Below are 27,222 nucleotides of genomic sequence, written 5' to 3' on the forward strand. Positions count from 1 at the left end.
GCGCAACCGTATCGCGGCGAACGAGATCCGTTTAATCAGAGCTGTTAAACATACTTCTGTAGCTGCGTCAGCGGTATCGAGTTTTTCTCGGGCGCTCGCGCGCGCGACCCATTTCACCGCCGGAAAAATCCCGCCATTCAGAGCCGAAGCCCGCCGCCGGATAAATCGGCGAGCGAGCGTGGCCGCCACGCCGCGCGGAAACTAACGGGTGAGCTCGTTAAAATCGTTCCGAGACGAGCGCGGTGTGGAGACCCCACCCACCGCTGGCTGGGGAGGGGAGAATATCGCGACCGGGTCGCTCGGGGGACGTTTACGCGGCTCGTAAAACCGGAGGAATCGGCCCGGAAAGCTTCACGGTATCGTTGCGGCGTGGCGCGGGTTACGATAAGACCGCTCGTAATCGGCGGACAAAGGAAACCGATCCGAAATCCTGGCCGCGGTTCCCTGGAATACTCGGGAACGGTATTTATACGCGGTGGAGAATACCGAGTCGAAGACGGTGTCGTTTAACCCATTAAACTGTGTTCAAATTTTGTTTAAATTTTTTTGAGAATCGTGCTGGTTAGCTTTTCTTTGTTATTGATTTTTTAGGTTAGGCGAGATGGAAGTGAAAGAGTTGGAAAGATGAAATACGAGTGAATAAGTTAGGCTAGGCGAAATAAAAGTGAACAAATTGGCGAAGCTATAATACAATAAGTTAGCAAGGCGAAATAAAAGTGAACAAATTGGCAAAGCTAAAATAGAAATAACCAAGTCACCGAGCTGAAATAATGAATAATAAGAAATGAATAACTTGGCAAAGCAATCTACAAGCAAAACTACAGTATATATATGTACAATCAAAAATTACATCCGCCAAATACAACGAACAAATCCTAAAAACCGAACGCTATTAAAAAGTAACAATTCCACGTCGCAATTAATTTTTTTATCCGCGACCAGAACTCGTTAAACAGCGAGCAGAGTTCGCAGCCGAAACACCGTTTCGCCCGGTTCGTGAGCACTAATTCCGCGTCGTCCCAGGAACGCAAACAGAATCGTAAACGGAACCCGCAGCATGCGCAGCCGAAAAATCGGGCCGAGAGAGAGAGAGAGAGAGTTCATTGACCCCAGAAACAACCCACGATATCCCCGGGGGGAAGGGGGGGGTCTCTCTAAACTCTCGGTATATCGAGTGATTCGTCGCGTGTTTGACCTAATAACGTTAGCCGAGAAAACGCGAGCTCCCGCGGCAGATAAGACGAGAGGAAGGGAGCCCGAGAGAGTTCACGGGAACTCGGTGGAGGAGCAGGGACGGAAGAGAAGCGAACGATTGAAGTTGGGCGCGTGGGAGGAGGAGCAGAGGGCGGGATTATTAGCATTTCAATAAGAAAGAGAAACTCTCTGCCACGGCCGTAACACGGATACACGGATATAACCCGGAGGGTCTGAATGTCTGGACTCGCGCGCGGCGACTGCGATAACTTTCAGGAGAGAAATTACGGCGCAACAATGACGCGCGGTCCGCGCTTTTGCTATAGTGCGTTGTTTTGTGCGAGAGATTGGGAAAAAGATCGTGAGATTTAAATTGATGAATTTTTGGTTGAAATGTTTGGTGGTTTGTGAGGAAAATATTTATAATTAAATGTATAGTATAGTATACAATATGGTACAATACAGAATAAATAATGTACAATGCAATACCCTTCGAAAATTAACCTAAAACACGCGTCCAAACCAATTTAAACGATCATCGATTCCATTCGATTTCTATGGCCGATCGCTATAAATTCGCGGACTTCTCCCTCGCGTTAAATAAAAGAAAGAATGGCAATAGTCGACCAGGCGTGGGCGTCGGTGGTATAATGAAACGCAGACCGGCGATAATTAGAGGAAAAGTTTCCCGGCTCCCGTAACACCGTTTACGATTTATCGTCGACGGCTCGAAAGTTTCAGTTATTAGTTTCGAAAAGAGTTTTCGTATCTCGCCCCGCCTCTCTCTCTCTCTCTCTCTCTCTCTCTCTCTCATCCGGTCCAGGATTCCGCCCTCTCCCTCCCCCGAATCCTTTTATCCGGTAGGGGAAGCGCGGCCTCCTAACAAACTTAGACTCTCGTCGCGTACTCGTCGACGTCGGGTCTCCGGGTACGAGCCACTCCCCGTGATTGCATTATATCTGACACGGCGACGTCGACGCCGGGACGCCTCTCTCTCTCCCCGGAGACGGCCGCCGACGCCACGGTGACGATAGGCGACCCGAGGACGACGTTAGGCGATTTTTGGCGACGCCTAAAAATATCAAATGCGTTTAATATTGCTTTTTTCGGTTTTTAAATTATAGGATATCATTAAATTATATCCGAATAATGAAATGATAATAAAAGTGGAGTAATAGAATTATGGGACACCATAGGGATATATGGGACACCGTAGTTGAATACTTGAATATTCTACACTCGTAAAATATACTATACAGTAAAATAATGAACTAATAATAAAAGTCGAATAATAGAATTATGGAACCCCATAAGACCGCGGTTTACTAGTTGTAGTTGAATAATTGAATATTCTACACTCGAAAAATATACTATATAGTCAAATAACGAAATAATAATAAAAGTGGAATAATAAAATTATGGGACACCATAAGACCGCGGTTTACTATTTGTAGTTGAATACTTGAATATTTTACACTCGAAAAACATATTATATAGTTAAATAATGAAATAATAATAAAAGTGGAATAATGGAATTATGGAACACCATAAGACCGCGGTTTACCGGCGATCAAAGGCTCTCCGATGGTGTAAAGCCGATGGGAAAAGTGGCCGGGCACCGACGGGCGGGCAACGCACAGCAGGCGTCGAGAAGAATCGACGCCGATCAAGGGGGTTAATTTGACATTAATTGCGCGTTTCTCACGACGCCGCCTGCATAAACCATAAACTAGCCCACCCTCTCTCTCGACCGCCTCTTAATTACCGGCGAATCCAATTACCCGGGCTCTCGAAGGCCGGGCCGCGCGTCCAAAGCAAAAGAAACAGAGTTCCCCCCTCCCCCCACGGCTTCCCTGGAAGAACTACGGGGGTGGAGACTGAGAAATCAACGTCGATGTATTCAATTAGTCGGGGAACGACCCTTCGCGAGTAATTAGCACCGGGACGGACCGAATCGCTTTTTCCCTGAAATTTCGCTTGCTGTTTTCGACGACCGCTGAATACCTGTACCTTGTCGCCTTTTTCGCTGGTAACAGCCGGGAGACGAAGTTGCTTTTCTTTTTATATTAAGAACAATTAACGAAGTCATTTTAGGAGAATTATATAAGCTCGAAATATTGGAACGAAATTTTATTTGCAGAATTTATTGGTAATCAAAGTAAGTCAGCCATATTAACGCCTTAGACAATTAAAAATCGATATGCTATATTTAAATAATAGTATCAGACTGTTTATTATAAAATATTCCGAAAACTTATTTTTCTCGGCGCTGTCGTCGCTGACGTCGCTATTGTCGTCGAGTCGTCGTCGTCGAAGCTTTCGAAAAACTCGTTCGATCTTGAAGTTTCGCGCTCGCGAAGATATCTCGTTCTCGTTCCCCTCGGCTTGTCCCCGATTTCTTAAAATACCCGCGGACCAGGGGGGAGGGTTGTCGGCCACCCCTCAATTTTTCATCGGTGCCGGCGACGCGCCGCGCGAAGGAAAGTCCGCGGCGACCCCGGTGAAAGCAAAGGCGGAAAGGAAAGAGGTCTCTTTGTACCGTGGCCAACAAACTAAGTGGAAACTGTCCGCCGATCCACGGCGAAACCGTGCCAAGGGGGCCGAGTTTTCTTCTTTCGATCGCCCCCAATTCCTCCCCCCTGGCCGTCCCCTGACAGACTCCGGTGACGCAACAACCCCCTGACGTCCCCGCACGCTTCCGCTCCCCTGACGCACGAACTTGCAGCGCTTACGAAACACTATTTCGAACCGACGCTTTGGCTTTTCCTTACCTAGTATCTTTTATTCGGTTATTTATTTATTATTGTCATTGCTTTAAATACTGTATATGAATTTTATTCAATTTTGTGTTATAATTGTTGGTAATTAATTATTGAATTATTGCTTGAGTGTTGAGGTTAAGTCTCGCAGAACAATGCTTAAAACGAAAGATTTATTTTTTAATTTATTTATTATCTATAGTTTATTTATTTATTATTATCGCGTTAAAGAATACGAAAGGCTTGAAAAAGTAGAGTATGTAAATATAATCGTCCTACCAGAACAATTCTCTAAATCTATTGAAAACAAAATATTAATAAAATTAATTATTAAATATTGAGTCTATTAATAAAATTAACAATTTCTGCTCAAATAACCTTCTATAAAATCAACTATCATTCTATCAAAAATTCATTCGAATAAAGCATAACTATACTATACTAAAATAAAAGTAAAAATGATATTTATCCATCACGTTAGAATTTATGGCAGTGCGCGAAAGTATTGCAACAAATATTAACAAAGCAGCCTCTCCGCTTGAAAGGACACCGAACGGAGCGATCCAATGATCTCTCTTCCACGAACTGGTCATTAAACATCCAGCGATTTCTTTGCAAAAACCGCTCGTTAAACCGAGAAACTCCGCGGACAGCGAAGCTCTGACAGAACTATAGTCGCTTGTGTACAGTGATCGTCTCGCGATCCGCGGGATCGTCGCGTAGATCGCCTCGTCGCGCAAGCAATTAAAGCGGGATATACAGCGCGGTCGCTCGAGCCGGTCTCGAGCGCGTCTCGGATGCGGGGAAGATGATGAGCGGCGTCGCGTCACGTGGCCAGTTCCGGTTTCCCCTGGACAGAAACGCGGCCCGGTCGCTGCGATGCCGCAGCAAAAATTCCACTGCGGCGAGTGCAAGAGTCGTCTGCCCGACTTGACCAGCGACATGTGTCGCCTGCTGTCCTACAGAAGCCTGAACGGCGCGGCGAGGGACCGCGACAGGAGACGGCGGCCGGAGGAACGCGGCAAGTCGGCGAACAATCGCGACGAGCGCAAGGTAAGAGGCGATGAGTGCCGAATTCCAAGCGAATCGGGTCGCGACGACTGGTAGGATGGAATAATTGAGCGTTGAGAGGTGGAGGAGTGTTTTATGGAAATTAATGATTGTTTCATTTCTGGTAAGATGATACTTTTATTTGTGAGAAAATTGATATCTTTATGTCTGATAAAATTGATATTTTTATTTTGGATAAAATTGATATTTTTATTTTTGATAAAATTGATATTTTTATTTTTGATAAAATTGATATTTTTATTTTTGATTAGATGATATATTTATTTTTGACAAGATGATATTTTTATTTCTGATGACATAATATTACTGTTTCTAGTAAAATGACATTTTTATTTTCGATGAGATAATATTTTAATATTGCTATTTTTAGTAAGATGATATTTTTATTTCTGATGACATATTATTACTATTTTCAATAAGATGATATTTTTACTTTCGATGAGATAATATTGTTATTTCTAGTAAAATAAATATACCCAAATATTAAAATTATAACCTATAAAAGCAAAATCTGAAAATCGAAATTTCGTATCTCACCTAGAAAATCGCCTTATCGACTGCAAAATCGCGTGCGCTTTTCGCGCGAAACCTGCGATATACGACGCAATGTCCGACGTTTAATCGAAGAAGGTTCGAACATTGTTACGGGATTCGCCGGACCACGGGAATCGCCCTCGGGGAAAAACGCATCTCATTACCGTAACACGTAATAGCGTCGGAATTAATGAGTCTCGCGCTCGCGCGCGCGCGACTCGTAATTTGTATTAATTCTGGGCCGCGTTATTGCTTCTCCCTTAATTGCTCGGCCGCCGCCGCCGTGCGCGCGAGAGACGTTCCACGTGATTCCGTAGACGCGGCAGAAGTTTGGCGAATCAATTACCGAAACGAGCAAACGAACAAACGAATAAATAAACGAACAGCGATCGGGCGAGACTCGATTCAATTTTCCGGAATCGCTGGCGAATAATTTTTCGTTCGACGCCGATTTTCGTAACTCGAAACCGAGCGAGTTCAATTAGCTCCCCCTTTGAACAACGTTGCGCGCGGTTAATTAATCTCGATGCAATTGATTTTTCCGTGGGGGAAACGCAGTCGAGTTCGACGGCGTTTTCGATGGAAAATTTTGCGAAGCGGTGAAATTAGAAATCGCGATTTTGGGTGAAAGAATGATCGCGGAAAAATTGCTGCGTTTTGAAATGGTTTTGGCGGTGTCGAAGTTGTTTCTAGTTTTAGTGGATTGTTTTAAAAATGCGCGCGATGTTAATTGTATAATTTTAGGTGATGGTAAATGTGTTTTGGTGATTCGATTAAAATAATTTCGCAGAGGGCTAAGTGGACGTAATTTGATGCGACCACTGGCCTGGATTGATAATTAGTCAATTTGTATTGGTTTACAAAGGGTTATTCAATATTTAGTGTTTAATATTCATTATTCGGTATTCAATATTGAATATTTAATATTCAATATACGATATTGATAAAATATACTAATTATTTTAGTTAGTATAAACATTTAAAGTCGAGCGATTTGAGAGTCGAATATTTCGCATCACAGAACCCTTTACCTTCTTTGAAATTTCCTGCTCTCTATGTTCTATATTTTCGCTCGCTCCTTTTATATTACAAAGTTCACACCTTTCTAATAATAAAATCAAATATAAAAATTTCTATAAAATCTAATATAAAAATCCAATATAATTATAATAAATGTCAAAAAATATTTCGCATTTCGAATTGAAATTTCTTCGACCGCAAAGGGTTAATCCAAGTCCAGAACTCCCGCAATAAAACTCACTTCTCCCGCCGCAGCGTCGCGAGAAGAGAGGCGGAGCAACATTGTCCGTAGAAATAAGGGCGTCTGTATTAAATCATTGTCGAACAGCCACTCGATTTGCCCCTCGCCCATATTTCCCTCAAGCGAACGCAACCACCACCACCACCACCGCACCCTGGAAAACAAGAGCCCCGGAAAGAGCAAACACTTTCGCGACTCGAGAACACGCTCGCGGGCAAAAAAAAAATGAAAAAAAAGAAAAAAAGAATTGGATCCCGCGTTGCCGGGACTTATCGGGGGAAATTGCGAGAGGCCGGGACAATCAAATTCGCCCGAGGGGTGGCGCAACGGGGAAGGAGACGCGTTCCCCCGGCGATCACTCGGTGTCCAGAAATCGAACGATTAATCCTTTGCACTGCGAAACATTCTGCACGTTGGCTACTGGCTACTCGATTTACAGATCCTCGTATTATTTGCTATAATTTTGGAATCAAGCAAGAACATGTTTTAACGATGTTGGACTTATATGAGTTCGGTGAAATTGAGGAATTTTTCGAAAATTTGCAAAAAATCAGTATTTATATTATATTATAAATATATAATAACTTTAATGTCCCATGAGAGGGGACTTCCGAGTGATATGCTAGAATTACTATGTCCCCTCTCAAGTGACAGCGGAGTGCAAAAAGAGTTAAATAAGAAAAATAGAGAGAGAGAGAGGAACAGAGAGAAATAGAGAGAAAAATAGAGAAACATAAAGAGAAATATAAAAACGGAAAAACAAATAGAAAAACAAAGACGGAAAGAGTGACAGAATGAAAGAGAAAGAAAGAATGAAAGGTAGAAAGATAGAATAAAAAGAGAGAAATAGAGAAAGATAGAATAAAAAGAGAGAAATAGAGAAAGATATAATAAAAAGAGAGAAATAGAGAAAGATAGGATAAAAAGAGAGAAAAATAGTGAAAGCTAGAGAAAGAGGGAGAGAGGGGGAAAGCTATAGAGCGCGTGTCGCAGCGCGAGCAAAGGCCGAGCGTAAATAACACTCGCCTGCGCGGGGGCTTATCGACTGCCGGCATGACAGAACGTTTTACTCCGATTGCGAGAGCCGGCGGGGGAGTCCGCATAACTCGATGAAACGGTTTGTCGTAACGTTCGATTCGTTTTTCCAGTACCCGCGGTCCGCCCGCCTGGCCCCTCCGCGCCCCGACCCTCTTCCGGGGCTGCGCCCGAAGCCGGGATCCGCTCCGAAATAGCGCTCGCTCCCTCGCAACCCTTCCGCCCACCCTCCCTTCCTCTCCCATGCTCGATTTCCATCGGGCCGGACGTCCAAGTATCGCCGCAGGCCGGCTTTCCATTTGTTGCGCAACGAAATATTGCAACTTGCACTTTTTGTCGTCGGGCTACGGCCAGGATTCATCTCTCTCTCTCTCTCTCTCTCGCCCGCTTTTCCAGCAGAGTCTGCGCGCGGACCGCGGCCGAAACCCGTGCTATACGAAATCACGGGAAACACCGATCGATTCGACGAGAGCTATGCTTTTCGACTACGCGGAATACTTTTAACGCTATAGTTCCCTACACCATGCTGCTAGAATTTTTGTTTCGTACGGTTGGTTTTAATGGTTTTATTATACGGCTTCTTTTTAGAGGATTATTGGAAACGCGGAGATGTTTGGAAATTGTTGAATAGGTTTAAGGATATTTAATATGTTTAATGATTTTTAGTGGAAGCAGATTCTTGATTTCGATAATTAATATAAATGCTATATGATTTTATTTTTTATAGATTATTATATACGCGAAGTTAAGAATAATAGTATGTTAATTGCTGGTGAGTAGAATTGTTTAACAGAATGAAGAATATCGCGCTTGGTCGATTTGTTTTATAATTGAAGCAGACAATTTTTATATTTTGTATGGAGATCCAAAAATAACGTAGCAATAATATAGTGAAATAATAACATAATAACATAATAATATAGTAACATAATAACATAATAATATAGTAACATAACCTGACATAATAATATAGTAATATAATAATATAGTAATAAAACAGTATAATAGCATAATAATATAATATTACAATAATATAATAATGCAACGTCAATCTAAATAATTTGACGATAGACCACCAAAGACAATATCATTACATTAAATTTATTAAACAATACCACTTACCCTCAACCCTCAAACCCTTAACACAAATAAATAAAAAATACAACCCTCTCTCCTCACACAGATAAAAAGTCGAACGAATTCGTCCATCTTCAATCGCACTGGAAAATAAATGTTTGTCCAAAGAAGACCGACGACGAGCAACATTAACGAACAATGTAATAACGTCGTTCGAGGTACAATTCGTAGACGAACATTCTCTGTAACCGAAGGAGATCTCCGATGGAGAGAGAGAGAGAGAGAGGGAGGACCAGGTAATCCGGGAATTTGTGGACGTTCGACCGGCCCATTAATCTCCCTGAAAGAGAACGTTGAATCCGGAACAATTTTCTGTCAGGATTACGCGGGGTATTATCCCGGAATGATAGAACGTCCTATTGTCCAGTATTATTTAATAATCCGATTATACAATTCAGGGCGTCGAAGTCTCCACCCATCCCCACCGGGGGCGAAAATATTGTCTCGGTCGACGGACGCCGGGTGTTCGCGTGTCATCGTCGATCGCAGAAATTCGACGATCTTTTTCGACGTTCGTTGATGTAATTTTAATCGAATTTCTGCTGGAATAAAGCGTTTATTTCTTAAACGCGATTTTAAGAGAACATTATGAAGAATTTTAAAATTGAATTAAGAGAACTATAAAAACTGTAAAAATTGTATAAGAACTGTATAAAATTGTATCAAATAAATTAGAGTAAAAGGAGATGAAATAGAATCAACCGCAGTGAAATAAAATTAAATAAGATAAACTATAACAAAATAAAATGAAATAAAATAAAGTAGAATAAGATAAAATTACATAAAAGAAACCAGAACAGAATAAAATAAGATAAAATAAACTAGAAATAAATAAATTAAAATAAAATAAACTAGAACAGAATAAATTAAAATAGAATAAACTGGAACGAGATGAAATAAAAGAAGCTGCAATAAAATGAAATAAAATAAAATGAAATAAAATCAGACGAAGTGGAACAAAGTTAATGAAATGAAGTGGACTAGAATATAAAATACCGTCAGTTTTCGCATTGACGTTCGACAAGATCGCGGCAGAAATTACCGGAGTTTCACGGTTCGAACGTGTATCCGCAGCTCTCGGACACGCAGCCCGGTAACGGAGTTCGCGAACTGGCCGCCGATACACGTCCGATTCGAACAAGGAACACGATTTTCAATATCTCGATCCAATATCTGGGCATTCTCGGGAAAATCCAGGCTGAGATCGAGTTCGGCGCGCACACACACACGGACACAGACACCCGTTCTCACATTCTCCGTTTTCCGTTTACCGTTGAGAACTGCCAATCGTTCTGCTCCCCCGATACTACTACTGGTACGACTGTTCACGGTCTCTTCGTGTCTCGACTGTTATTCCGTGGACCCGCAAGGTAGTTTGACACCTTTTAGCTGCTCGACGATGTTTTCAGCGAAGACGAAGAGGGGCAATGGTCTTCTATTTGCGGATTAATCGTTTGCGAATGATGTTTCTGGTGCAGGAATTGTTTAATAAGTTAGTTAATAGAATTATTTATTTGTTGAGAATTTTAGTATGTTGAGATAATAATTAGTATATTAGCTAATATAAATTATAAATTATAAAATGTAATTATTGAAGGTTATTATATTGTGATTGTTTAGAATTATTGTGATATAATTGTAGAATAAATTAAATTATAATAGTGATTTTATAGCGATTTATTTATTGGCACGAAATTTATGCAATTATTTAGTCATGGATAAGGTAATTGAGACTTATTTATTAATACGAAATTAGTCAATTATTTATTCATGAAAAAGGTGATAGCGAATTATTTACGAGTACAAAATTACTCAATTATTTATTTATGGACAAGGTAATAGCGACTTATTTAGCAATATGAAATTACTTAATTATTTATCCATGAATAAAGTAACAGAGATGTATTAACAAACATATTATTGTTCAATGATTTATTCATGGTAAAATTAACAGTGATATATTAACAAACATATAATTATTCAACCATTAATTCATAAATAAAATAATAATAACAAGTTAATAATTACATTCGTAACAACCACATATCTACCACCACAAAATTACTCAATCATATCATCGCCAATAAAATAATAGAGGTTTTTTAACCAACACAAACTTGTTAATTTATTTCGTCCGTATAAATTATCGCAGATAAAAAGTTATTGGAACGATGACGGTCGACGTAACACGGGTAGAATCGGTTGACCGAACGGAATGATATTTGAGGAGGGAGCGGAGCGAAACGTGTGTGTGTACGGGGGAACCGGTTGCAAAACCGCCGAGGAAAATCGAAAAGAAATGGAAAAGCGTTTACCGGGTCGTCGAACAAACGAATGCAGTTTCGGCCGCGCGAAACGCGGGCACGAACCGGGGAACGCGAAAAACCGGGCGGCGGCGAGCCTGCGGAGGACATCGATACAGGGTGGCCGGAGAGAAAAACCGCGAGCCGTCGTCTACTATTTCGATATACGAGACGCGAGCGCGCGTTACAGAGTTAGATAGAGAGACTGATCGAGAGATAGGGAAAGTGAAAGAGAGAGACAGAAATATTTGTCTTTAACTTCATAAAAGTTAATAAAAATACATTTAATAACTTTGATAAAAGTTATTAAAAACGTGGAATGGGGATGATTCCTGAGGTGATTTCAAGCAACTTTTTCCTTTACAAAAATTTTCTACGATGCGCCGTTTACGAGTTATCAACGAAAAACAGTGACCAATAGGATGCGAGCACCGCCTGTACATCTCACTCCTTATTGGTCACTGTTTTTCATGAATAACTCGTTAACGAAGCCTCGTAGAGAATTTTCGTAAAGGAAAAAGTTGCTTGAAATCCCGAATTAAACCTGAATATTCAACCACCTACGAAAGAGAGACAAAGAGAGAGAGAGAGAGAAAGTTAAAAATATACAGAAAAAGAGAGAGAGAGAGCGAGGAAGCTATAGAGAAAAAGGGAAAGACAGAGTGTAAAAGAGAGAAAAAGAGGGAGAGAGAGAGAGAGAAGTAGTGATACACTGCAAGAGAAAGAGAAAAAACCACCGACACACACACGCACACACTGAAAAGGCACGATAGCCGCGACGGTGGCTATCGATCCGCAGGACACATATTTTTCCGCAGTGCTCCGCAATAATATCGCCATTTATGTACGGACCGCAAGGGCCGATATCCGGTTCCCTTTACGTAACCAAGCCCGAGAGCTCGACTTTAATTTCAGCCAGCGGGCAGAGGCAAGCCGGAACACGCCGGACCCGGACTGGGCGCACGCGCGCGAGCGCTCTCCACCCGACAGCTTTGATTTCGCGACTCCGCCGGATGCTTTTCAATTATTTACCCTCCAATCGGCTATCCCCCGGCACGAGCCACGCGATCCTTCCTCCTCGTTCCGAGCGTAAACATTATTCTTTTTCCTATCTACGAGAACCCGACGGTAATCACTGGGAATCGGGTCATTCGGACGGATTCTGACGGACCTCGAGCGCTGCTATGCTCGCCGACGCCCCGATCTTTATAAACAGCCCTCCGATTCCATTGATCGGACATTGTTTTCGAATAGATTTTTTATCGAAGATATTTATTATCGTTGGATGGATATTTTAGTGGAGGTATTTGTTAATTTGGATTTGGCGTCATTTGATGTGTTTATATTTGTTTATATGGCAGTATGGGGTTGTTAGAGGGTGATTGTTTTATTTATTTAGTCGAAGAGAATTAATTATTATATATATATAATATTATAGAAAATTAATATAGAGAATATAGAGAAACTAAAGCAATAATTAATTCTATAATTCTTGCCATTTTTCAAATTTCCAAGTTTTGTTAAAAGACGTTGTTTTGACAAACCTCGTTCGCAATATTTCATATTATAAAATAACAGAACGTTGTTAAAGAAACGAAGGTTATTCGAATTGATTAGCGGTTGGTGTTTCTTTTGTTCTTCTCGCGCGAGTCGGTCCCAAAGATCGAGGATTACGCGGAAACGGAGTGCGGTCCTTGGCGAGGTAGGACCTTGAGGAAACTTAACACCTCGGCGTGCAACGCGAGTACGCACAATAAATAATGGATACGATGTTGCCTCGGTTTCCCAGCCGCGAAACGAAAGAGATCCGTTCGGCGGGGAAGGTCGCGGCGCGGCAACGCAAAAAAACCGAATCGGTCGCGAGAATCGCGGCACGCGATGAACGAGCCTCTTTGTGTCTCTCGTGGAAATCGCTACGCCGTGTATGTTGTTAATTACTTTTTCAATGCTCTTATGCTTCGATGACTCGGATGTGGGAAAAATGTATGAAATAATATAGAAAGTGTATAGAATATTATATGGTGTTTACAGAATTTAGGAAATAATATACGGAATGTACAAATAATATATAAAATATACGAAGTGTACTAAAAAAAATATATAAAATAATATACAAAGTATACAAAATATATAAAATAATGTACAGAGTATACAAAATATATAAAATAATATACAGAGTATACAAACCATACGAAAGCAATATAAAAATATACAAACCATGCGAAAGCAATAGAAAAATATAAAAATAATATACAAAATATGCAAACTGCACAAAACACAAAAAAAACAAATTAAGAAGATAAAAACAAAAGAAGAGAGCTTCTCGATGCATCGGAACAATTCCGATGTTTCATTCCATTTGTTTTGTCTTTTTGATTCGAAATAGTTTTTGAATGAACTTGCCGTTAGGTTTCCGGGAATCGGCGCGATGAAAAATATTTTAATAATCATCCCTTCCGTCTGATTATCTGATAATTGGGGAGATCATTAGCGCGATTCCCGTTCCCGCGGGGCGCTCTGATTACCAGGCCACCTAATTTTTGATAATTACGCGCGCGAATATATGTTTATCTGGTACACAGCTCGAATATACGTATAGTATATGTATATGGACCACGTCACTTTTCCGCGGGAACGATGACGCAGCGTTATACCTCCTCTCCACTTAATACGCTTATTAATGTTCCTCTACTTAATACGCTTATTAAAGGCTCCTCCGCTTAATACGCTTATTAATACTCCTTTATTTAATAACGCTATTTAGATTAAGCGGTCGCGACCCTTACGATGGCCGAAAAACAAGACCCTTTTTCGAGCAGTTTTGCGTTTTAAATATCTGTCGAGCTATTTTTTTTTTAAATTAGTAAATTATTGATTATAGTATGGAATACTTAACCAAAGCTTACCCAAAGTCGAACCTTTGAAAAAAGGCAGGAGAAGGGCCCGGCACCTGGCGAGCCCCGGTCGTTTACCTCGTTACGAGGTTTGCGCGGCTTTAAATGTCAAGAGGGCAGTCTGCTCTACACTCGTCGCCATTCGTAGACCGACTTTTCACCCTTCCGCGCCGCCACCACGGCTTCGTCTTTCAACGCCGAATTTAGTCACCGAATTTATGAAAGCGAACTTCGCCGTGTCAAAAGCCGCAAATAAAAAATTAGCAAAATTATTAAAAATAAAATAGGCGATTTTCTGAAACGAAGAAACAATGTTTAGACTATCTTGAAGAAGAAGAGTGATAATAACATCGTCGATCTCTGTTAAATAATTAAACGAACGATTTTCTTCGAATCGACGGAAAACAGTGACGTTATTATAGAAAAATAATTAATTTAATAAACTTGTCAGTGAGATATCGACTTCTAATAAAGACAGTTTCATTCTAGAATGTTCAAATTACGTCCCCAAATGTTTCGGTCTCCCTAGTATTACTAGTTTTTTAGTAACAATTATTTAAAAGCTGAAATGAACGTAGAACGTGTGACAGCGAAGGGATGAAATATATTTCTAAGAAATAAAAAATTAATAATACTAAAAAACAATTAAAAATTATAAAAGGTAATTTTGGGACCTCTGTTAAATAATTGTTCGACCGATTTTCCGCGAATCGATGCGTTCAGCCGGTTAACTAACGAGATAGTTAGAGCGACGTCGCGTAATGAAGGGACACCGGCCCTGGAAAACGAGTCGTAGCGAAGGGACAGGGAGACGGTCCGTAGTCATTCAAGATGCTGCGCGGGGAAGTATATTTCCATTCCCCTAGTGACTCACTTTACGAGCACGGACACCAACCATCCCCCGCCTTGGGCCTTTGCAATCTTGATCATTGCGCTCGCTTGGGAAGCAGGTCGCAGGCTTTGCAAATCTTCGGCTATGCGCGGCACACTGCGCACGGCTTCCGTTTTACAAGCGTTTATGCTTCTTTACGGTTTATGGTACCGGGGCTGCCTCTATTAATGGGATTTTCAGTTACTACGCCGTAGCTGAAAAGGGGGGTGTCTGAACAATTTTCTGCGTTTTATGGTAATCCCTAACGAAATTAGATTACGCTGCCGATGGCTTCGCGCCGGATTTTATACGTTCATGGTAGACACGGCGGATGTATATAATACTGTGAAGATGGTGAGATAAATAATGGTTGATGTAGTAAGTTCAGATAGTAAGATAAATATAGAGTTTTGTGGGGTTAGTGATAGATTTTTTTATGGGTATTTAGAGAGGAATTTTTCATTGTTAGGGGATGTTTATGGAAGCTTGAGTTTTGAGTAATTTTAAGTAAGGTTAGGATTTAGTGTTATTCATTTTTAGAAGATTTAATTCTACTGAATTTTAAGTTGAGATTAATCATAATATATTTTTATAGAATTTATTCACAGTGTTTTCTTATTGCTCTGAATTTAACAGCAGTTTAAATAAAAATCGAATAAATTATTCCACAAAAGGGTTTGTCACGTCTCAAACAATGCTTCGACTTCGTAGAAATTGCGTCGAGCACTGTTCAAAGTGTCCAGGACAAAGCTTCAATAAACGATCGCAAAGAACTGAGAACAATGCGAACAATGCTCGACGAACGAGGGAGAGGGGCAAGAGATCGTCACCGTTCGCGATCGATTGTTATCCGCCCGATATTGAATATTAAATCGGGGAGGGGTGGCGGGGGTCGATTAACCGGAAACTATTTCATCCCATTGGCCGGCACAAAGTGACGTTAATTACAGGCGCGGGGCAATCTTTATTTTCAGCCCCGTAGTACGCGTCATTCCGTACCGTCCGACGGAATTACCGGCTGAAATTACAATTAGCGTCGTAATTCAATATTCGGGACTGCGAGAGATAGAGAGAGCGAGAGAAAGAGAGAGAGAAAGAGAGACGGCACGTAGCAGAGTATAACGCGTTATTATTTCACCGGGCAGGCCTGTCGGCGAGAAATGAAAAATTAACGGCGCCAATTATGGGCGCCGAACGACTATCTGACCCTTGCTCGAAACCAATTTATCTCCTGAAATATCCCCCCCACCCCTTCTCCTCCTTCTTCTCCTCTCTTCGTCAAGTATAAAGAAGACGGCCGCGACGTAATCTGCATAATCGATCGGGACACGATCTCTTAACTCCGCTCGATCGCGCTGCGTCCGCTTACAGCAAGTTCCACCGGCTTTTAATTTGGACGCTAATTGTATGGGCTGTGACATAAGTCGTAATTGAGAGATGAGAGGGGCTTGGGATTTTTTTGGAGCGATTTTTTCGAATTTCTTGAAACAATTTTTTGGGTCAATTTTTTCACTTGGCAAAAATGCTGTTCAAATTACTTATAAATGTTATATTATAAATACATTACAATATGGTACAGTATAATACACTACTATAATGGACAAAATACAGTACAATGCGGTAAAGTACGATACAGTACAGTATAACACACTACTATGATCGACAGAATACAATACAATACAATTATAATATAATAAAATACAGTACAATACAATTATAATATAATACAATACAGTAGAATACGATACAATTATAATATAATAAAATACAGTACAATACAATTATAATATAATAAAATACAGTACAATACAATTACAATATAATAAAATACAGTACAATACAATTACAATATAGTAAAATACAGTACAGTCAAATATAATATAATATAGTACAATACAGAGACAGAATAAAATACAATACAATACAGTATAATACACTACTATAATCGACAGAATACAATGCAATACAATGCAGTACAATGCAATGTAATAGAAGGCCATAAATGACCCATACCGTATCGTCGCTTGAACATAACCTACTGTCGCTTGGAAAGGGTTAAGGGCGCGAAAGGGCGTCCTTACGCGCGACAAGGGAGCGAGAAACGCACGGGGTGGGGGGCGTCGAGGAATCCGCGCGTTAAAGTTCCATCACTGGCGGAAGTTAATTTAATCCCGATCCAATTAAACTGGATAGAACGGTAAGCCTGCTGGTGCCGTCGGTAGGTGCAGTTGGCCGCGTCGGCAGTTAACGTGCCGACGCTGGCCGTGGGCCCCTCTCTCTCTCTCCTCTGCCAGTTAAACCACTGCGTAAATTGGAAATTGGCCTAGCCGTCCAATAAATATAGGATTAGCCAATAAATCGGACGGTGGAAACGGCGCGATGCGTTATAGAATACATGTACACGTCGAACAACGCGACGAATTAATGCACGGCGAGAGCCGTCGCAGCGTCTCAATGCTCCGTGATGGAGAACTAGGTAGGGTGATGGTTAATAATAATGTAAAGTTTATCGAGGTGATTATTTGGTTTGGGTTTGGTTTGAGGGATTTGTTGATATTAAGGGAACTGCGAGATGCTTGTGGAAATGTTATAAGATTGGGTTTTATGGGAATATTGTAAGGTTAGGTTTTATAGAAATATTGTAAGGTTAGGTTTTATAGAAATATTACAAGGTTAGGTTTTGTAGACATATTACAAGGTATTTTATAGATATATTGTAAGGCTGGGTTTTATAGAAATATTACAGGATGTTTTATATTTTAATTTCACATTTCTATATATTTGAAAGTAATAAGAAAAAATGTTCGGAAAAGAATAATGAAACAAATAAATAATAAATAATAACTAGAAATGCCTATGAAATATTCTGAAAATTATGTTCACCTAAAAAAGATCAAAGTCTTCTTAATTAACAAACTAATATTCGATCAAACAATGAACAAATTATTATTATTATTATTTACTATTATCTATTATTACCAATTAAAATTCTCCCCCGAAAAATCATAAAATTCTAACCCAAATAAGAAAATCATTCCCGACAAAAATAGAAACGCGAACATTCCTCGTCCCAAAAATTTCCAGCGCGCAAAATCGCGCGGCAAAAACCGTGCGCTCGCGTCGCACGGACGCATCGTTGTCATTAATCACGGCCGGCCGTACGGACGTGGCGGCAAAACGATAAATAAAAATTGGAAGCAGCTCCGTCTCGGTGGGAGTAAAAAAGATTAAGAGCTTAATCGATCGTGGCCCGGCGTGTTTCGACGAACGAACGGGCGTCTCGGCACCGAAAAATATCGCTGGCCCGCGCGCGCGCGCTCACGATTGTTTCGCGTTCTCGCGAGCGTGGGCGTGCGAGGAGGGGGGGAGGAGAGGAGCCCCGTATCGCGGTCCATTTGTTTCCGCGACGTTGAGAAACGCTGTGTGTTCCTTTCAAAACCGGTCGGGTCAATGTCTCGCCGGCAGATAAATGCACAGCGTCCCGGTATCCCGAAACCCGTGTGCACCCTTTCGCGGGCCGACACCTGTGCGCAGAGACCGTACGAGACGGAGACGCGCGAGCGGCGTTCTCGATTGAAAAATGAAACGCGCCGGCTCGCGTCTCTGTTGACAATGCTGTACGGCGAGTGTGAGCGACAAAGGGACGGAATTGCGACAATGGGGGAGAATTATTGCGAGGGGAGGGGGAAGAGAGAAAGAGATGGAGATGCAGAGAAAGAGGAAGAGAGAGAGACAAAAGGAGAAAAAGACGGAAAGAGACGGAAAGAGACAGTCAAAGAGAAAAAGAGAGAATGAGAGAAAGAGAAAGATAGAGGCAGGAAGAGAGGAAAGACAGTAAGATACGGAGAAAAAGAGACGGAAAGGGGGGAAGAGAGGAAGAGACAGAAAGAAATAACAAGAAAGAGATATAAGGAAACAGAAAGATAGATAGACAGAGAGAGTAATAAATAAAGAGAAAAAGAGACAGAAAAAGAAAAAGAAATAAAGAGAAAAGGAGACAGAAATATAAGAAGAAATAGCAAGAAGGAGAGATAACAAGAAATAAAAAGAAAAAGAGACAGAAAAAGAAAAAGAAATCAAGAGAAAAGGAGACAGAAATTGAAAAAGAAATAGCAAGAAGGAGAGATAAAAAGAAATCAAGAGAAAAGGAGACAGAAAAGGAAATGCCGAGAAAAATAGACAGAAAAATAGAAAAATAGAAAGAGAAAAGGGGAAAGAAAGGGGAAGATACTGAAAGGGCGAAGGAGTGAGAGAGAGAGGGGGGGAGCGTAATTAAAGCGAAGGGCCGTTTCATTAAACAGGGGCCACGCGTGTCGACGGCGGCCGCGGGCGAGCACGTAGCGCGTGTAACGCGCGCTCCTCTCGCGGCTTACGTGACGGGCCGCGCGTAAACGTCCGCGCGACACGCTGTTCTCCCCCCACCTCCACCCCGCCGCTGGAAAAACATGGAACTCCATAAAGCCGGTGCTTCCGAGCGGTTTCCGCGGGAATTCCGCAGCGGCGACGGCTAACGAAGAAAATGGCCGTGGCCGGTTGCGCGGGACGCATAAATCGCGGCTAATGCGACTGTGCGCGCTCGGCGGCGGGCGTCCGCGATGGATGCTCGAACGGAGCGGAACGGACGCGGGGAACTGCCGAAAATGGCCCGATTGTTGTTTAAAAATGAAATATTAAAAATGGACGGATCAGTGAGACGGAACTTTGAATTAAAATAAAATATTGAAAGACAATATTAAAAATAGAACATTGACATAGAATATTAAAACGACGAATATTTCGTAATGCTTAACTAATTAAATATTTTAATATTAAGAGAAATGAATAAGACGGAACTTTAAGTTAAAATAAAATATTAAATCGAATACGCGATTTTATATAATTCTAAATAATCAATTTAACAATCCTGCCTATTCAATATTATCTTAACAAATATTCCCCCAGTCTTATCACTCGATTCAACAAATAAAAATTCGCGTAACCGAATTTATTACAAAACAAATTTTACAAACTATTCTATTACAAAATAAATTCTACGAAATGATTTATCAAACTGCAAGATGAACAAACCAAAACCTGCTGTACTACCGTCAGGCGAATAATTAACAGTTCTAGTTGCCAAATTGCTCCAGTTTCATCCGGACATGTAGTAATAACCGGCCACCGGAATTCTGACCGATTATTATTGTTACGATTGTTTCGCCGTGGGCCGGGATCGCCGGCGGTGTTTTGACGGATGAGACGACGACCGCAGAGGGGTTGGGGAAGGGAACGGAAGGGGTGCACCGAGGGTTAAGGCTGACGGGACAAATGGGCCGTTCCCGTGTCCGTGAAACGTGCAGGAAAAATGGCTCGCACGTGGCCCATCCCTCTGTTCATAGCAATCGCGCTCGCGCGCGCAGCCCCGTAGGCAATCGTTCATTCGCGTTCGCTCCCGCGCGCAACGTTGAACTCGTGCTGTTCTCCTCCGCCGGCGATTCGCCGCCGCTGGCCCACATAATTTCGGGGCCGGCCTGCTCGTAAATAACCGCTTGGAGAACGGCCGCCGGGTTTTGAACGTCCATTCTCCTATCAGAAATTGGGGCGAGGTCGTTCGCGGAACACTTTTTCAACCGGAAGACGGCCCGCGACCCGGTCAACAACTCGCGGAAGCCGCGGGGAGGAGATTAAATGGCGAACGGCGGACCAATTCTGCAACTGTGCTGTTCGCGATGTTTATTATGTTATTACGTAGCGGATTTGTTTATCGTTGATTTATTTGTCTATTTCTTGGAATTTTATTTGGTAAGATTATTTAGCTAAGAACAATAATAACAGAATAAATGCAACGACCAAATTAACTAAAAAGTCAAAAATAAGTATAAATATTAATATAAACACAAAATGGTATTTTTTTTTAAGTTGAAAGGCAGGAATGGGTCGATTTGACCCGGCCACCGCGTGTCGAGGGTTAAACGGTTCCCACGTCCATGTTTAATCGCTGGCGAACGTCGACGCTCACCCCCTTCGCCAACGTTCAATTATTCGCGACGAATCCCGAAATATCGCGCGTCCGCTTTCTCGGCGCGTCCCGCGGCAAAATAACGGCGTCGGCCCGGAAGCGAGAATTGTTGCTGTGATAACGATTATGATAGGAATAAATCTGTCCTTTTGCCCGCGGAATTTAGCGAACAACCAAATTGCCGCAGGTAATTACATCGAATTCGAGCGAAACAATGAATATCGAACCGGCACGACGGCGCAATTTGTTGCGCGGCTGTCGCCCGGCAACGGCGTTATTCGAATAAATGTTTATCTAAAATAATTCGTCGAAACGGAGCCTCCTTTTTTTCTTTTTTTTAATCGGACGTTTTATCGGAGCGATCGTTCTTTGTTCGAGGCGCGTCCTATAGCAAATGTTCGTTCGCCAGAAATTATTTTATTCGTTTGCTGGTCACGTGATCTGCAATGTCGAATTATTGTTCTTTTTTTATTAGAATAATTGTTCATTTCAATTACTCGAATTGTTCGTTTATCGTCCAAGTAATTTATTCGAATAATTATTCTTCTCTTAATAGCTTCTTTAATAATAATAATAATAAATAGAAAATGACGATAATAAAGGAGCAAAAATTACTATTTACCATCCCAAATCATTTACCCACCCCTTTAATTACCCGATAAACTCAACGGTCGCGCATAAATAACCCATTAATTCTACCTGCATCATCTACAAAATTCAATTGTTATTCGCAAACGGTACATTAATTTCGTAAACAATCTACCGGACCTAAATGCCATTACCGTCCGAAAAACGAAACGGTCGTCTAATTAACATCGCGCTTGTCAACAAAATTCAATTATTTCACGCGAGCGAGACATTAGTTTAATTAGCGACTTGTCGTTTACAAATTCAATTATTATTTACAAACGGGACATTAGTTTAATTGGCACGGTGTTATGTGCGCCGAAATAAAATCCGCGGAGAGGGAGGGGGAGAGGTGGGGGTTGCTGACGCGGGACAACGTTAATTTCGCAGAACGCGGGTATAGTAATCAAGCAGCGCCGGTCCAGCGTCGAATGAAGGCGGCGCGAATCGAGCGGCGCCCGATAACGGTTGTTCCAGCGTTATCAGCGCCCGCGCGCGAAACGAATTCCATTCGCCGGAGGCGTTCGAAATTCTCGCGGCACTTTCGCCGTGTTAATTAGCAAGGCGGCGCGCGCGCGCGCGCGACGACGACGCCGTAAGAGGGCTGAAACGATGCCCGATTTCTCCGTCGCCTCTGCGCGGTTCGAGGCGCGAGCGACGCCAATGCAAGGTGGAACAAAGGCGGCGGAATAGGGGGAGGCTATTAAAAGGGGGATCGCCGCGCGGATTATTACACGGCCGTTTGATTAACACTGGAACTACCGACTGTTAAGACGATGCTGTTTCTGGTAATGGTAGTCGACGTCGCTGGCTCTTTGAACGGGTAGAATATTTTTTAATGAAAGCTGGGGGTTGTAATTTTTTTTTAATTATAGTTAAGGGTGGAATATTTTTTAGTAACAGTTAAAGGTGGAATATTAAATATACAATAATAAAATACAATATTAAGATATATTATATTATATATTTTTTAATTATAGTTAAGGGTGGAATATTTTTTAGTAACAGTTAAGGGTGGAATATCTTTTTTTAGTAACAGTTAAGGGTAGAATATTAAATATACAATAATAAAATACAATATTAAGATATATTATATTATATTATATATTTTTTAATAAAAGTTAAGGGTGGAATATTTTTTAGTGACAGTCAAGGGTGAATTTTTTTTTGAGAAAAACACAACATTAAAATACACCTTAAATATACAATATTAAATTAATAAAAGAAAGAAATATGAATTAATAATGTATTATATTGAAAGAAATACGCAATATTAGATTAATTAAAAGATCGTAATAAAACGTAAGAATTTTCCAATAAAATTGTAAGAGCAGTGATCTCACCCATCGCGGTGTTAATACCAGTGTCAAACGAGAGAGAGAGAGAGAGAGAGAGAGAGAGAGAGAGGAGTCTTTGGCCGCGGCATCGTCGCGTCGGAATTAGCGCGGACGAGCGGCGTCGATAAGACGATTTCAATTACGCGTCCCGGCGTCCCTTCGACTCCTCTTACTCGATCGAGACGTTCCGGTAACAAAGTATCATCCCCCCCACCCCTTCTCTCCGCCAGCCCCGGTCCATTTGAAACGTATCCGTAGCGCTGCTTAATGAACATCCATTTGCACGGCGAAACACGGGTGGATCGGTCGAGGGTAGGGCGGCGAAGCCGAAAGAACGATCCGTCGGATCCGAGAGGAGATTTCTGAGGATCGAATCTCTGAAGTTCGCGGGATTCCATTGGACAGGGAAATTCTCGGGTTCGATTATAAGCGGACGAAGGGATACGGGCTCGTTCGACGGGGATATCGCTTTACGACTGTCGCGCGACACGCGGAATTAATACGCGGATATTGCGAATAATAGGATCGCGTTCCGCGTGAGCCTGATGAGGTCGCGGTGTTTTACGACGACGGTGGATTCTTCGTTCGTCGATTGCGAGGGGTCGGGGCTCTGTTATTCGCGACGGAAGAAATTTTAAAATTAAACATTAAATATAATTGGAAATCGCTAATAAGACTGTAATTTTATATTAATTTAATTAGATACAGCGCGGACAAGATTTCTAAATTTTTTATTATCTTCATATGTTATACATATATATGATAGTTGAATATGATCGTTGTGCGACGATATTTATTATAGAAATGGATAAATATTTTATTTTTAATTAAGGACTCGCTCTGTTAGGTTTGTCAGATTTTGGGTAAAAATTGGTCAACTTTGATAAGCGATAACTTTGAGAAAAATGATCGTAGAAAGATGATTTTTTTTTTAGATTAAAGCTTGGAATTTGTGCTTTAAAATGGTATTTTTGAGTTTTGAATTCGATGCAGTCTTAACAACGTAACACTTTAAATTCGATGCCATGTTTACGAAACCATATTCGTAAAGCCACGTTTCTTAATGAAAAATGATCAACTTTGAAAAAATACACAGACTTTACAAAATTACTTTCAGCCATGCCATTTACCATAAAATAAAGCTCAATCCTTCCCCTTCAAATCAAGACTAAATAAACTAAATCACGTCTATTCCTCGAAAAGTTACAGCATTTTAAAGTAACCCTTGCATCATCGATTCAAAAATCGGTTTCGTCTTCGCCTCATCTTTACCTCATCTTACAAAAAGATTTGCAAAAAAAAATTGTAAAGTACGTTATAAAAGTAGAAGCTTTAAGCTTCAAAACGAGTGATCGTTTATCCCGAAACGATGCTCCCTTACGAAACGGCAGCGCTGCGAACGTCAATGATTCCAGAGCAGTGCTCTGGCCGTTCCGCAGCGCAGTTTTAAACAATCGCTCCGGTTAATAATCGGGCACCGTTCGCGGGACTGTTCCCCGCAGTTGGACAGCGGCAGCAGCAGCGGCTGAATGACAGGCTCGTCGATCGGTGCCGTGAATGATCGCCGTTATTACCGTAAATTTGCGATCGGCGATCGACTGGGCCGCGTTTCGGGCGGCCGTTAAATGGCCACCGTAAATCCTGGCCACCTCGTCATCGCCGACCCCGGCGCGTTTCGTCCGTATTTCCGGCTCGGTTATGCGACGTCCTGTTCTATACAGCTGCTCGAGCATCCACGTATCGTAATTGAAGACGATCCTGCCCTAATTTCGACGCCGCGACACCCAAGAATCATCGCGTTGCCATTTTAATTAATTTATTTCGGTATTTCGTTAAAAACCAATGGATTGCAAATTTAAAATGACAAGAAAAACACCGAGTCATCGCTTAAAAATATAGCTTTATTTAATCAGGTGAACCAATTTTTATATCGCCATTTTTTTAGGTTTTATAAACAAAAAAAATCGATCGTAATATTCCGCGGCGAGGAATAATTTGTGTAAAAACGATAAAAAATCTGATGAAGAAGTTAAAAATATTACCGGACAAATTTCAACTTGTTCAAACTATTATTAAAGTTACAGCAATTTTATTTTTGCCAACAATCTTTCATCTCTAAGAAAAAACTTCAGTACAGTCCCATTAGAAATACTCTTCGCCCCATGGACAGTAATAATATTTCTGCTTCTCTTTTTCGATAATTCGACACGTTTTCCCGGTAAATATCGTTAAAAAAAAAAAATCGATCGTAATATTCCGCGGCGAGGAATAATTTGTCGAGTCTTGCTGTTCGTATCTCCGATCCCGGACAAGTATCCCCGCGGCCTCCCGGCCGAAGAAAACCTGGTTTTTCTCTCCTCGAGAAACCTATATCATGGTTCCCGGGCCCCCGTGGCACGCGGGGGTTTATGAAAGCTTTCCTCTTCCTCTCGCCGTTGTTGTTTATCTTCCCCGCTACGTTGTAATGAACCCTTTCGCAACCGGGTCACGGACTTTTCCTCGCTCGCAGGAGAGAAGCCCTGCATCATGGCGAGCGAGAGAGAGAGAGAGAGAGAACGCGGGGGTGGAAACTTCATATATTCCCTTCCAGACGTCCCTCGTGAATCTTTTCCCCGGAAACTTAACGCCGCCGACCAGGTGAAAGCATCTTCCACGCGCGCGCGCGCGCGCAGGGAGGTTTATACACGCGCGTGTACATTTGTACGGACAAGTATTGTACATTTTATAGGGACAAGTATTGTACATTTTATAGGGACAAGTATTGTACATTTTATAGGGACAAGTATTATAACGTTTATACAGACAAGTATTATACATTTTATAGAGACATGTATTATAGATTTATACAGATGAGTATACATTTGTATAGTGAAATGATTATAGTGAAAGTGTGTATGTACAATACACTAAGAAAAGAATATATTATAGTATATATTAAAGTATATATTCTCTGTCTCTCTGTATAGCTGTATATAGTATATACTATAACATATAGTATGCTATAATATATAGTATATACTATAACATATAGTATATACTATAGCTATATATAGTATATACAAAGACAGAGAGCCAGAGGCAGAGACAAAGAGATAGAGATAGAGACAGAGAGAGAGAGAGAGAGGGAGAGAGAGAGAGCTCGTTAAGGTCGTTCTCCGATATCTTGCCATCCAACCAGACACGTCCGGCGAAGTTCCTGAAAGTTAAGCAAAGGAGCGGCACACCCCGTTCGCTACATCGTCGCCGTCGTCGTCGTCGTCGTCCAATGAGACGTCAGGATCCTCGGAGAATAATATAAAGTAATACCGAAGTGGAGTGTAGCAGGGAACGACGCCGGTTCTCGCGTTTCGAGAGGAATATTTCATCGGGCGGATATATCCCGGGCATATTTTTTATAATTTAGAAATACGACGAAGAGAGAGAGAGAGAGAGAGGGTGGAGTTCGTGTCCTCGCGGGAATATAATCGCGGGCAACGAGAAATTGAGAGAAAAATCCATTTTTCCGTCTCCGGGTCTCGAACTAGCGGGTCGGCGGTCCGCCTCCGCGTTCACGCTGAAAGCGGAAACTCTGCGCCCCCGGCGCGGTACCGTGACTTTCGCTCCGCTCCGTGTGCTTCTCGCTAACTTCGGCCATTTCTGCAATTGTTATAGCCGCCGATCCGAAATTTGCCCCCTCGCGAGAAAGCTGAAATTGTTATCTTCGTCTGTTCCTTTCATCGTGGGCGTTACGGTTTCTTGTTTCGTCGGATGATAAATTTTTAGGTTAGAATGCGGCAAGTTTCGTCTATGGTCGTGTTTATTTGTTTGTTTAATTGAACGAAGATTCGAATTACCAATTACAATTGTAATTAAATCACCCTGTCATTCAATCGTCATTTTATTGTATCGAATAATAACATTTCAATCATAGAACGATCTAAATTACAAATTACAATATAATTAAACCACCATGCAATTCAATTCAACGACAACCTAAATTACAATACAAGCATTTCGTAATTCGATCCAACAACGATCTAAATTACAAATTACAACAATCAGCAAACCACGCAACAATAATGAACAGACTAGAAACAGAAACAAATTACAATCGCGAACAACTCGCAATAATTAAATCACCTCGCAACAATAAATCCTCGAATAATTCGATCGAAATCAACTCTTTCCAGCGGCGGACGGTTCGGCAAACAATCGCAGCGCT

The 27,222-nt window shown here is 41.5% G+C and overlaps 1 protein-coding gene across 1 annotated transcript in view; it reads left to right on the plus strand.

Moving 5' to 3' along the window:
* Positions 1-4,625: 4,625 nt before the first annotated feature.
* The window catches only part of LOC144468825 (uncharacterized), a 101,031-nt gene continuing 78,434 nt past the window's right edge, over positions 4,626-27,222 (plus strand). Inside the window, exon 1 of the mRNA XM_078178577.1 lies at positions 4,626-5,006. Coding sequence (XP_078034703.1) covers positions 4,833-5,006 — 174 coding nt within the window. The 5' untranslated portion in view covers positions 4,626-4,832. The remainder of the gene's footprint in view (positions 5,007-27,222) is intronic.

The sequence above is a fragment of the Augochlora pura genome, chromosome 4 (assembly GCF_028453695.1).
Source record: "Augochlora pura isolate Apur16 chromosome 4, APUR_v2.2.1, whole genome shotgun sequence".
Classification (NCBI taxonomy): domain Eukaryota; kingdom Metazoa; phylum Arthropoda; class Insecta; order Hymenoptera; family Halictidae; genus Augochlora; species Augochlora pura.